Genomic DNA, 11823 nt, shown 5'->3' with positions numbered 1-11823 from the left:
TCTGCTCTGGCTGCAGCTGTCCCTGCTGGCTGCAGGGGGTTGGACTGGATGAGCTTGGAAGGTCCCTTCAACCCAATCCAGTCTGTGAGTCTATGCAGATGATGGCGGCTAGCCCTCATCACTGCTCGCTGAAGAACACCTTTAAGACGAGCTCAGCACAGTTCCTGTCTCAGCTGGATGTCGTCTCGGGCAAACCAGTGACTGGTGGCTGGTGGGTGACAGCAAGGGGCTGCAGAGCCCAAGATCCAGCGCCCAGGCACCAGGCATGACACGCAGGTGGCCCCAGCTCTGGCCAGGGTAGTCGGGACAGTCTGCACCTCGGCGGCAGCCCCCTCTCCAGCAGCCACAGATCCTGCCGAGCAGGGGCAGCCCGGACAGCCCGCAGAGCCGCTCGCTTTCGGGAGCAGAGCGGCGGCTCGGAGCCTTGCCACCGTCATGGCCGTTCGCTTTCCGCGTGAGTTTGGCCCCGTCGCTGCGCCGTAGGGCGGTTGCCATGGAGAGGAGTGGCGCGGCCTAATGCGGCGGCGGCCACCCGCGGGCTGGCCTGGCGATGTCGTTCCGCGACCTTAGGAGTGAGGAGCTTTGCCGAGGAGCGAGCAGGGTCCGGGGCGGAGGGGAAGCGGCGGGACGGTAGCCCCGGTCTCAGCCCAACTGAAGCTATTCAGGCTCGCTGGGGCCTGCGGGGTGGTCCCGGCCCCGTTGGGTGCCTCAAGAACCAGGCGGACCCCGCTTCGCTTTGGAGTTTTCCCTGTAATTTCAGTTAGAGATGCAGGAGACAGCGGGTGTGGGGCACTGGGATCTCGCCGGTGCTACGCGAAAGCCTGCTGCAGGGCTGAGGCCTTTCTTTGGATTTCTTAGTCTTTACATTGCTCTTTAACAGGACGTAACGACGGCAGAGGAGTGGGGTGGACAGCCTCAGCGTGGCTCCGATCCCCACAATCCAGTTAACTGCATTTAAACAGGGTGTTTGCTAGGGAGAAGCTGTTTTAACAGTGGCTCTGCCCACTCATTCTCCTTTTGACTCAGTTGTGTATTTACTCTGGTGTTTTTTCTATTGAAATGATGTTATTTCGTTCTAACAGCCCTTTGAACAGACCTTATCTAGTGATAGGTGAACAGGCTGCTGTGGGAATTGGAGTTCTTGCTAATGCCCATGTTAGCTCTGTAAGAAGGAATCCCTGCTCTTGCTTGCTTTCCAGATTTTACTGAGATGATGAGGGCCCTGGGGTATCCACGCCTCATATCCATGGAGAACTTCCATACCCCAAACTTCATGCTTGTTTCAGAAGTGCTTCTCTGGCTAGTGAAAAGGTAGGTGGTTAGGCGAAAAGATGTTTGGGATAATGCTGGGGTGTGGTATGTGCTTGGAGATGATGTTTACGTGTGAAACTGCATTAAGAAGTTGAAAGAGGAACATAATGATAATTTGTCATTCTTTAAGACTTGCTGTTCTAAACATCAGATAGAAAATGTGGTAGTTAAGTTTTCAGGGCTTTTGTTTAATTAGCCTGAAAGAATAAAAATGTGGTTTACAATCACAGAATTATTGGAAGAAACATTTAAGATTATCTGGTCCTGCCCTTAACTCAGCACTGAACCATGGCCCTCAGCACCACATCTACACAGCTTTCAAACCCCTTCAGGGACGGGGACTCCACCACTGCTCTGGGCAGCCTGGGCCAGGACGTGACAACCCTCAAGGGGAGGAAATTGTTCCTCATCTTCAACCTTAACCTCCCCTGGTGCAACCTGTTCTGTCCCTTGTTCCTTGGGAGCAGAGCCCAACCCCTGCCTGGCTCCAGCCTCCTCTCAGGGAGCTATAGAGAGCAATGAGGTCTCCCCTCAGCTTCCTTTTCTCCAGGCTGCACATCCCAGGTCCCTCAGCTGCGCCTCCCCAGCCCTCTTCTCCAGACCCTTCCTCAATTTAGTTGCCCTTCTCTGGACCTGCTCCAGCTCCTCAGTGTCCTTCTTGGAGTGAGGGGCCCAAAACAACCAGGTACAGCTTCACCACTGCAGCTGCTTCTACCACAGCTACTGTGCAGTTGAGTAGCTGAAGCAGACTATGCAGTGACTCAGGGCCTGGCAGAGATGACACGCTGAGGGTGGTGGTGTTTATTCAGGGTCAGTGTCTCTTTCAGATCATCTACAGACTCTGTTACCATTCAGTCTATGTCTGACCTTGTACCCCACACAGGGGGATAGGCAGTGACAGCTTACCAAGATATAATTACTTTGTTGGTCCTGATGATCCTTGAAATCCCTTCCAACTTGGATTTCTGATTCTGTCATTCTTACCTTGCTGCTGCAACTTAGTCATTCAGGCTGGCATTGTCTGGCATCTATGCCACATTTAAAACACAGGAACTGATGCAATACTGATCTACTACTATCCAGTTGTAGTTTTATACCACTTAACCCACTGCCTTTGGTTAAACACTTATGAAACTTGAGGTGCTAATCAAATTATGCATCATCCTCTTTCTCCCATGGGAGTAAAAAAAGAAACTCTATTTTTCAAGTTGCACATCAGATAGAAGATTGCAGCTGAAACATGACAGTGACCCATTTGCCTGATTGCTGAGTTTTGGCCTGGATTCATAATTATTATCCATTAGGCTTAATTACTGAGCAGTGGGGAATATGCTGAGTGATGTTGGAATTGTAATGAAATGGGAAATGCTTAAAATTACACAAAATTACTTGGATTAAATTACCTAAATGGTCTCTAAAATACAGGTGTGACACTGAGCATCTGAAATACTGCTTGTTTGCAGCTTGTGTGTTAAAACAGAACTCAATGTACCCCCTAGTATGCGATAGTAAAATAACAGAGCCATGGAAAGCAGGCAAAAATGTCTTTCTCTAATGAACATGAGCGCTTTTAAAAGCTTAAGCTGTGTGTTAAGATTACTGAGAATCTTCAACCCTGAAAGTGCTTCACTTTCAGCCCAGCCCAGCTCCTGCATTGCTGTGGGTCAAAACCGCTCCTGACACCGCTCTCCTGAAGCTGCTCTTTTGTCTGTCTGAATGCTGAAAAGCTCAAAGCCTATCATGAGACTGGGAACTTTTCTTCTTCCTTGGTTCCTGTAGGCTCATGACTTCTAGAAGGTTCTGCCTTTCACTGGTGTTTTTAAAAAGTCTTTCAATTTGCTTTTTTGTAAGCTTCAGTTGCTTTGGAAGGTGCTGTGTCTGAAATGGTGTCTGAGTGCAAACTTCCTTGTATATTGCTTGCAAAGCTGCCTGGTGGAAAAGGACCTGGAGGTGCTGATCAACAAGCTGCCTGAGGATGAGCCAGTGTGCCCAGGTGGCCAGGAAGGGCAGCAGCAGCCTGGCCTGGAGCAGCAATGGTGTGGGCAGCAGGAGCAGGGCAGGGATTGTGCCTCTGTATTCAACACTGGTGAGGCCACATCTTGAATCTTGGGGTTTGTTTTGGGCCACTCACTTCAAGAAGGACATTTAGGAGCTGGAGCAGGTCCTGAGGAGGGCAACAGAGCTGGTGAAGGGTCTGCAGAACAGGGCTGGTGAGGAGCAGCTGAGGGACCTGGGGTGTTGAGCATGGAGAAGAGGAGGCTGAGGGGAGACCTCATTGCTCTCTACAGCTCCCGAGAAGAGGCTGGAGCCAGCTGGGGGTTGGGCTCTGCTCCCAAATGGTAGGGCAGGTTTAGGTTGTAGATGAGGAACAGTTTCTTCCCCTTGAGGGTTGTCAAGGCCTGGCCCAGGCTGCCCAGGGCAGTGGTAGAGTCCCCCTCCCTGGAGGGGTTTCAGAGCTGTGTAGATGTGGTGCTGAGGGCAATGTTTCAGTGGTGCCCTGGCAGTGCTGGGTTAGTGGCTGGACTCTGATATCAAAGGTGTTTTCCATCCTTAATGATTCTGTGATTTTGAGAACCTGAAAAAATGTCACACCACATTGTTGAAAGACAAGGTGGATGTTTTTTTATTACCAGCAGGAGTGGTCTAGGACAGGGAAGTAGAGAATCCTGGAAGCATTAGCTGGGAAATCTGCCTGGTGTTTTAGCTTGTGAAGCCACACCTGGTTAAGCAGTAAATTACTTCTGAAGAGAAATATTGCATAGACCTCGTTGAGCCAGCTGCAGTTTGCTCCTTTGTAAAACTGTCTGAAAAAGGTATATCCAGGACCCCCCAGTAAAAATTCCTTCTGGAGATGCCATTTGGACAAGGACTGGGAGTGACAAGATGAAGAGCAATGGCTTTGAGCTGGGAGAGGGCAGGCTGAGACTGGATATGAGGAAGAAATTCTTTAGAGTGAGGGTGAAGAGACACTGGAACAGGTTGCCTGGGGAGGTTGTGGCTGCTCCCTCCCTGGAGGTTTTCAAGGCCAGGCAGGATGAGACCTTGAGCAACCTGGGCTGGGTGGGAGGTGTCCCTGCCCGTGGCAGGGGGATGGCACTGGATGATCTCTAGGGTCCCTTCCATCCTAGCACATTCCTTGGGAAGCCTCTGGGGCTTTACAGCTTTTGCAGTGTGCACACAAACCCAGTGAAGGCATCTCAGGGGCTGCAGCAGGAGCTTTTCAGGTCTCTCACATGCTTGTTCTGTTTGATTTTCATGTTGTCTCCCAGCTGAGCCTGTCCCTACACTGCACATGTATCTCTAGTCAGCACCTACGTGTGCCTCTCCCCGCAGGTACGAGCCCCAGACTGACATCCCTGCTGACGTGGAGACAGAGCAGGACCGAGTCTTCTTCATTAAGGCAGTGGCTCAGTTCATGGTCAGTCTGCCTGAGGAGGTGTGCTCAAGCATGTAGAAATGGTGGTTCCATATCAGCTTGAAAGCTTTTTGTCCTAAGCCCTCACAAATGCCTCACCATGAGCGGCTGAGAACATGCGGTGTTCTTGTGCTGTATTGTGTGTCTTCTGCTGTTAGAAACATGAGAAGGACAGGACAGGATGTTCCTGAAGTATGACCAGCAGGATGAAGGAGGTGATTCTTTCCCCTCTGCTCTGCTGAGACCCTGCCTGCAGCATGGCAGTCAGTTCCGGTGTCACCAGCACAAAAAGGACATGGAACTGTTGGAGAGGGTCCAGAGGAGGCCACCAAGGTGATCAGAGGGCTGGAGAACCTCCCTTGTGGGGACAGGCTTGGGAGAGTTGGGGCTGTTCAGCCTGGAGAAGAGAAGGGTCCAGAGCAGCCTTTCAGTAGCTGAAGGGGCTCCAGGAGAGCTGGGGAGGGACTTGGGACAAGGGCTGGGAGTGCCAGGATGAGGGACAATGGCTTTGAGCTGGGAGAGGGGAGAGTGAGAGTGGAGAGGAGGAAGAAATTGTTGTCAGTGAGGGTGGGGAGACACTGGCACAGGTTGTCCAGGGAGGCTGTGGCTGCCTCCTCCCTGGAGGTGTTGAATGCCAGGCTGGATGAGGCCTTGAGCAAGCTGTGCTGGTGGGAGGTGTCCCTGCCCATGGCAGGGGGTTGGAGTAGATGATCTCTAGGGTCCCTTCAAACCTAGGCCATGCTGTGTCTCTCTGGTTCTTGTGCTGCATTGCGTGTCTCCTGCTGTTAGAAACTGGAGTAGGCCAGGACAGGATGTTCCTGAGAGGATGGAGAGTAGAACTGGGACTTGAATGTCTGATACTAAACTTACTTTCATCCTTAGCACTTCACTTCTGAAGAAGTAAGAGAGGAAGACACAGCTGCAGATATGAAAGCGTTTGAAGCAGTTTTAAATGTGTTCAGGAGAGATCTCACCATATTTCTGTCTAACTTTGGATGCCTGATTCTTTTCTGTGCTTCAATAGTCACAACCTCTCAGCTTTTCAATAGGACAGAGAATCACACTTTTCTCTGATCAAATCTTTTGCCATGCCATGCAGGAACGTACAGTAGCATTGTCTTTTCATGGTGGTGGTGTGTTGCAGCCCCAGCCTTTGTTGTTGTGACCCACACTGCACTTACAGCAGGTGGAAGAAGCTGGCCAGGGCTGTGGATGGCTCTGGAAGCAATGGGAGTCTCTGTGCTGGTATCAAGGATTGACTGAGTTGAACACATTTTGAAACTGTTTATTCAGCTGACATTGTGACCAAGGCAGCTCTGCCCTTCTCAGCTGTGACAAACTCTAACACCCATTTTCTTAGTTTTACTGTATTCAGAGCATGATGAACTTCTGAGCCCTAGAGCATCTTAGGACTGGGTTCGGTTGGAAGAGACAATAAACATCATCTAGTTCCAACCTGCTGTCAGGGGCAGGGACACCTCCTACTAGATCAGGTTGCTCAAGGCCCCATCTGACGAGGCTTGGGATACTTGCAGGCTTGGAGCTTCTACAACCTCTCTGGTTCCAGGGCCTCACCACCTTCATGAGGAAGAATTTCTTCCTAATGGCTTATCTCAATCCAGCTTCTTCCAGTTTGAAGCCACCACCCTTGTCCTGTCACTACATGGCTTTGTCAAAAGTCCCTCTTCAGGCTCTCTCAGAGCCCCTTCAGGTACTGCAAGTTGCTCTAAGGTCTCCCTGGAGCCTTCTCCTCTCCAGGCTGAACAACCTCAACTCTCCCAGCCTGGCCTCCCAGCAGAGGGCTTCCACCCTGCCAGCACTGCTGTGGCCTCCTCTGGCCCTGCTCCAACAGGTCCCTGTCTGTGCTAAGGACTCCAGAGCTGCCCCAGCACTGCAGGTGGGGGCTCAGCAGAGCACAGCAGAGGGGCAGAATCCCCTCCCTGCCCCTGCTGGCCACACTGCTGGGGATCAGCCCAGGACAGGGCCAAAAGCAGTTGCTTTTCAAAAGGTGTTGGGAAGAGCAGTTGCAGTGATGTCTGCTAATAACCATCCTGGGAGCTTTCTGGTAAATATTGTGTGTTCAACCTGTAGAGATGCAGAGCCACTGCTTCAGTACCCCAGAGACTGTCCTGGGCATTAAATAGTACTGGGACATGAGAGCAGGCCTCATTCCTCCTATCAAGAATGCACAGGAAAGCAAGCAAAGCGTTGCGTCCAGCCGGGCTGATGGCCAGGACGCTGCAGCCTCACAGCACCCTGCTGAGAGCTCTTCCCTGGGCTGTTGCTGCATTCCCATCACGCTCTCATTGTTTGGCTCTCTGAGAATAGTGAAACAGCTGCTGTTCTTGCAGTGTATTTCCAGTTCTCTTTTCTATTGTGCTGTAATAATCTGATCTTCAGAGCAGATTTCAATCAGATTTTCAGATTTTCTACACTTAGAGCTTCCCAGACATGACTGCAATCTGAAAAACATGTCTACTTCTCTGTGGGTTTTTCCCTCTTAAGTAGTCTTTGCGTGAAAAAAAGCCCAAACAAAATACAAAAGCCCAACATTTATTTTTCTTCTTTTATTAGACATTGATTTTTTTTCTCTCTTGGGTTTGAATGGAACTGAAATTGGAATTCCTGACTTTAACAGCATGGTTATGATGTGGTGCTTTGGCCTGTTTTGTGTGGGATGCTTAAAAGTTTTGTCAATGTGATGAAAATTAATATCTCTTTTCTACATTCCTTCTACAGCAAGGGAAGAAAGGAGAGCAGATTTGGCTTTCCACTTTATGTATCAGCTCACTTGAGGTCATACTGGTCAAAATTTTCCAAGCTAATTAGTTTTTTTGTACCCTAAGTCTCATAGTACTCCAGCCCCAGGACCAGCAATGAGCCCTCATGGCCATAAAAGCCAATGGACTCCAGGGGCATATGTAAAACAATGTACCTGACAGGTGGAGGGAGGTTCACTTTCTCTGCTCTGCTCTACTATACTATGGCCGTATCTGGAGTCCTGGGTCCAGTTCTGTGCTCACCCAGTTAAAGAGAGACAGGGAACTGCTGGAGAGTGTTCAAAGGAGGCTGCAAAGCTGCTGAGGGGCCTGGAGCAGCTGTGTGAGGAGCAAAGGCTGAGAACCCTGGGGCTGAGAGCCTGCAGAAGAGCAGCCCCAGAGGGGATCTTCTCAGGTCTAAGGAATCTCACCCTACATCTGTCTCCTGCCAGCAGGAACTCAACTGAGAGGTGAAGTCACAGAATCAGAGAACCCCAGGACGGCAGGGCAGGAAGCGAACTCTGGAGCTCACCCAGCCCAAGCCCCTGCTCCAGCAGGGCACTCACAGCAGCTTGCCCAGGAGCACAATGCCCAGCGGGGGTTGGAAGCTCTCCACACAAGGACACTCCACAACCTCTCTGGCCAGCCTGCTCCAGCCCTCCAGCACCCTCATACCAAACAACTTTATCCTCCTGTTCAGATGGAACCTTCTGGCTGCCAGTTTGTGCCCCTTGCCCCTTGTGCTGTCCCTGAGCACCACTTAGTAGAGTCTGCCCCCAGCCTCTTGCCCCCCACAGCTCCTTTAGCTCTTGCTGAGCATTGCTCAGTCCCCTCTGGGGCTGCTCCTCTGCAGACTCTCAGCCCCAGGGCTCTCAGCCTTTGCTCCTCACGGAGCTGCTCCAGGCCCCTCAGCAGCTTTGCAGCCTGCCCTGGACTCTCTCCAGCAGTTCCCTGTCTCCTGAACTGGGGAGCTGAGAACTGGACCCAGGACTCAGTGTAACTCCTCAGCTGTGTAACACCATAAGTGAACCATGGATAGGTAATTCTGTGACACAGTATTCCCGAAGAAGAAATACCTCAGGAGAGGTTTCATCTTAGAAAGATGATGGAACGAAGATGTTCAGTTGTTTGAGTACTCAGGTTTCTGTATGTTGATGAGGTTTGGTTGCTTCCCTCTTTAGTTGTACCATCAGGAATAGTGCCTCCAAGTTTTACAGAATCACAGATGACACTGAGTCAGAAGGAACCCTCAATGGTCATCTTGGCCAACCAGGACACCTCCAACTAGAGCAGACTGCTCAGGGCCAAAAGTCTGATCCTGAATGTCTCATGGGATGGGAACCTCAATTACATCCCTGGGCAGCCTGTCCCAGTGTCTCCCCAGCCTCACTGTGCAGAACTCCCTCCTGATGTCCAACCTACCTCTGCCCTGCTCTATTCCAAACCATTGCCTCTTGTCCTATCCCCACAGTCCCTTCTGAAAAGTCCCTCCCCAGCCTGCCTGGAGGTCCTCTGCAGATATTGAAATGCAGCTCTGAGGTCTCCCTGGAGCCTTCTCTTCTCCAGGCTGAACAGTCCCAACTCTCCCAGCCTGGCCCCATAGAAGAGGTTCTTCAACCTCTGAGCATCTGTCTTGTATTGAGGCCCCAGAGCTGGCCTCAGCCCTGCAGGTGAGGTCTCCCCAGAGCAGAGCAGAGGGGCAGGATCCTCTCTCTCCAGCTCTGGCCACACTGCTTTGGATGCAGCCCAGGCTGCCCTTGGCCTTCTGTGCTGCCAGTGCCCATTGCTGGCTCCTGTCCAGCTTCTCCCCCACCAGCACCCCCAAAGCCTTCTCTGCAGGGCTGCTCTCAGTCTCATCACCCTCAGCCTGGACTGACTTCGAGGGTTGCCCCAGGTAGGTGCAGGACCCTGCATGTGGCCTTGTTGAACCTCCTGAGGTTCGCCTCATCCCACTTCTCCAGTGTGAAGTTTGGTCTTGGCTCCTTGTGGCCCTTCCTTCATAATCCAGCCCTGTCAGGACTTTGCAGAGCAGTGGCTGTGTCCTGTCTGTGCCATGTGTGTAGTTTCTATTGTCTCTTTCCCCCCTTTTTTATAATTTTGAAATCTAAAAATGTCTGACTTGATTCTGATGACATTTCCCTTACTGCTCTGCCTATGCTGTTCAGAGATGGAAGGCAGAGGAATAAAATCACTGATAGCATAGGAGGGAAAAATTGGAGAGAAACAATCACACATTCTGAAGACCCTGTTGGGGAGAAGAGAGTTAAATGAGGATAATTGATCCTCTTGTAACTTGTTAAGGGGGAAATTTACCTCTCTGCAGCTCGTCACAGGACCTGGGCACCACTTATATTCCACTTACATTTAATTTGAATTTAAGTGGTGCACAGGGGTTTGCTGATCTCCATGCAGGGAAGGATTATGGCTACTTGGTGTTCTTTCACTCTGGCAGTTATCTGCCAATGCTCTACCATGCAGAACAGGCATGTGCTCCAGGAAGATCTCTTTTAGGGTTACACACCAGTGGTGCAATGAGGCAAGCCTGGGGTTCCAAACAGGCTGAACAGCAGAGCATGGTGCCCCCAAAAGAGCTTTGGAAGGAAGTGTGATGAGGTAAATGATGGTTTTGTTCTCTGTGACACGATGAACTCATTCTTTCTTCCCATAGGCTACCAAAGCTCACATCAAGCTCAACACTAAGAAGCTCTACCAGGCAGATGGCTATGCAGTGAAGGAGCTGCTGAAGGTCACCTCGGTGCTCTATAGTGCCATGAACACCAAGGGAATGGAGAGGGCAGACGTGAGCGAGGAGGACAGCAGCAAGTTCAAGTTTGATCTTGGCTCAAAAGTAAGGAAACTTCTTGGGAATAAGTTCTGCACCAAGAGGCTGGTGGAACACTGCAACAGGTTGTCCAGGGAGGTGGTTGGGACCCCATCCCTGGAGATATTCAAGGTGAGGCTGGACAAGGCTGTGAGCAACCTACGCTAGTGGAGGATGTCCCTGCTGACTGCAGAGGGGTTTGACTCGGTGATGTTTGGAGGTCCCTTCCAACCCAGCCCATTCTGTGATACAATGAAAGCTTGTCCTCTGGTTGTGGGCAGGAGTTTTGTGCTAACTCATGAACGCCAAATCCAGTTTGTATCTGAAAGGATCATTGGACAATGTTGTGACAGGGGAGTGGGGGTGGTTTTATCTCAGGTTTTCTCTGGTTGAGATTCTGTGCTCTGATTTGTTTTTATATCTCTGAATTCTCAACCAGAAGCATAATACAAGGCACCCCTGTGCAGTTTCAAGACCCAAATCCTGGGTTTTCTCTGGGGAGTTTCTTTTGCTATTCAGCTCTGTTGCTGTGTTTCCAGATTGCTGACCTGAAGGCAGCTAGGCAGCTTGCTTCTGAAATCACCTCCAGAGGAGCAAGCCTGTATGACTTACTGGGCAAAGAAGTTGAGCTGAGGGTGAGTATGTGCTGGAAGGTGTCTAAGAACTTGTGTCCCCTGGATGCTGGGGAAAAGGGTGACAAAAGTATCACTGGTTCTTAATGGCTGTGTGTGTAAATCAGTGTTCTGTGTTGGGGAGGGGTGGGTCTGACAGGCTGCATCTGGGTAAGACCAAGCCTAGACACAAATTGAGGCTGGGTGCAGAGTGGGCTGAGAGTGGCTCTAAATAAAAAGCTGAGCAGCTCCCCAGGAGGCAGCAGTGCCCTGATGCAGCCCACGAGGCAGCTGTGTGCTGGGCTGCAGCCAGAGGAGTGTGGGCAGCAGGGCAGGGGAGGGGATTCTGCCCCTTGGCTCTGCTCTGCTCAGACCTCACTTCCAATTCTGCCTCCAGCTCTGCTGTCCCCAGCAGAAGAAGGACACAGAGCTGTAGAGTGAGGCCAGAGGAGACCACAAAGATGCTCCAAGGGCTGGAGCAGCTCTGCTGTGAGGACAGGCTGAGGGAGCTGGGGGTGTTCAGCCTGGAGAAAAGAAGACTCCAGGGGGACCTTAGAGCTGCCTCTTAGTACCTGAAGGGATTCTCCAGGAAGGCTGCAGAGGGCCTTTTCCTGAGGGTGTCTGGAGACAGGCCAAGGGAAAATGGTTTGAAGCTGAGGCAGAGCAGGGTTAGAGTGGAGCTGAGGAAGAAGACTCTGGCACAGGCTGCCCAGGGAGGCTGTGGCTGCCTCCTCCCTGCGGGTGTTGAAGGCCAGGCTGGATGAGGCCTTGATCAGCGGAGTCTAGCTGAGATGTGTCCCTGCCCATGGCAGGGGGTTGGGGTAGATGATCTCTGAGGTCCCTTCCAACCTGAGCCATCCTGAGATTCCTTCCCACTCATAACTGGATTGCAGTAACCCGAGAGAA

General features: G+C 51.3%; 1 protein-coding gene across 1 annotated transcript in view; it reads left to right on the top strand.

Moving 5' to 3' along the window:
• The first annotated feature begins 550 nt into the window (after positions 1–550).
• The window catches only part of CLUAP1 (clusterin associated protein 1), a 75117-nt gene continuing 63844 nt past the window's right edge, over positions 551–11823 (top strand). The window contains exons 1-5 of the mRNA XM_054391133.1: positions 551–572; positions 1200–1311; positions 4645–4729; positions 10154–10333; positions 10846–10941. Coding sequence (XP_054247108.1) covers positions 551–572; positions 1200–1311; positions 4645–4729; positions 10154–10333; positions 10846–10941 — 495 coding nt within the window. The remainder of the gene's footprint in view (positions 573–1199; positions 1312–4644; positions 4730–10153; positions 10334–10845; positions 10942–11823) is intronic.

Source organism: Indicator indicator, chromosome 22, assembly GCF_027791375.1.
Source record: "Indicator indicator isolate 239-I01 chromosome 22, UM_Iind_1.1, whole genome shotgun sequence".
In the NCBI taxonomy this organism is placed as follows: Eukaryota; Metazoa; Chordata; class Aves; order Piciformes; family Indicatoridae; genus Indicator; species Indicator indicator.
The sequence above is the reverse complement of the archived record's forward strand: the minus strand, read 5'-3'. Positions and strand labels throughout refer to the sequence as shown.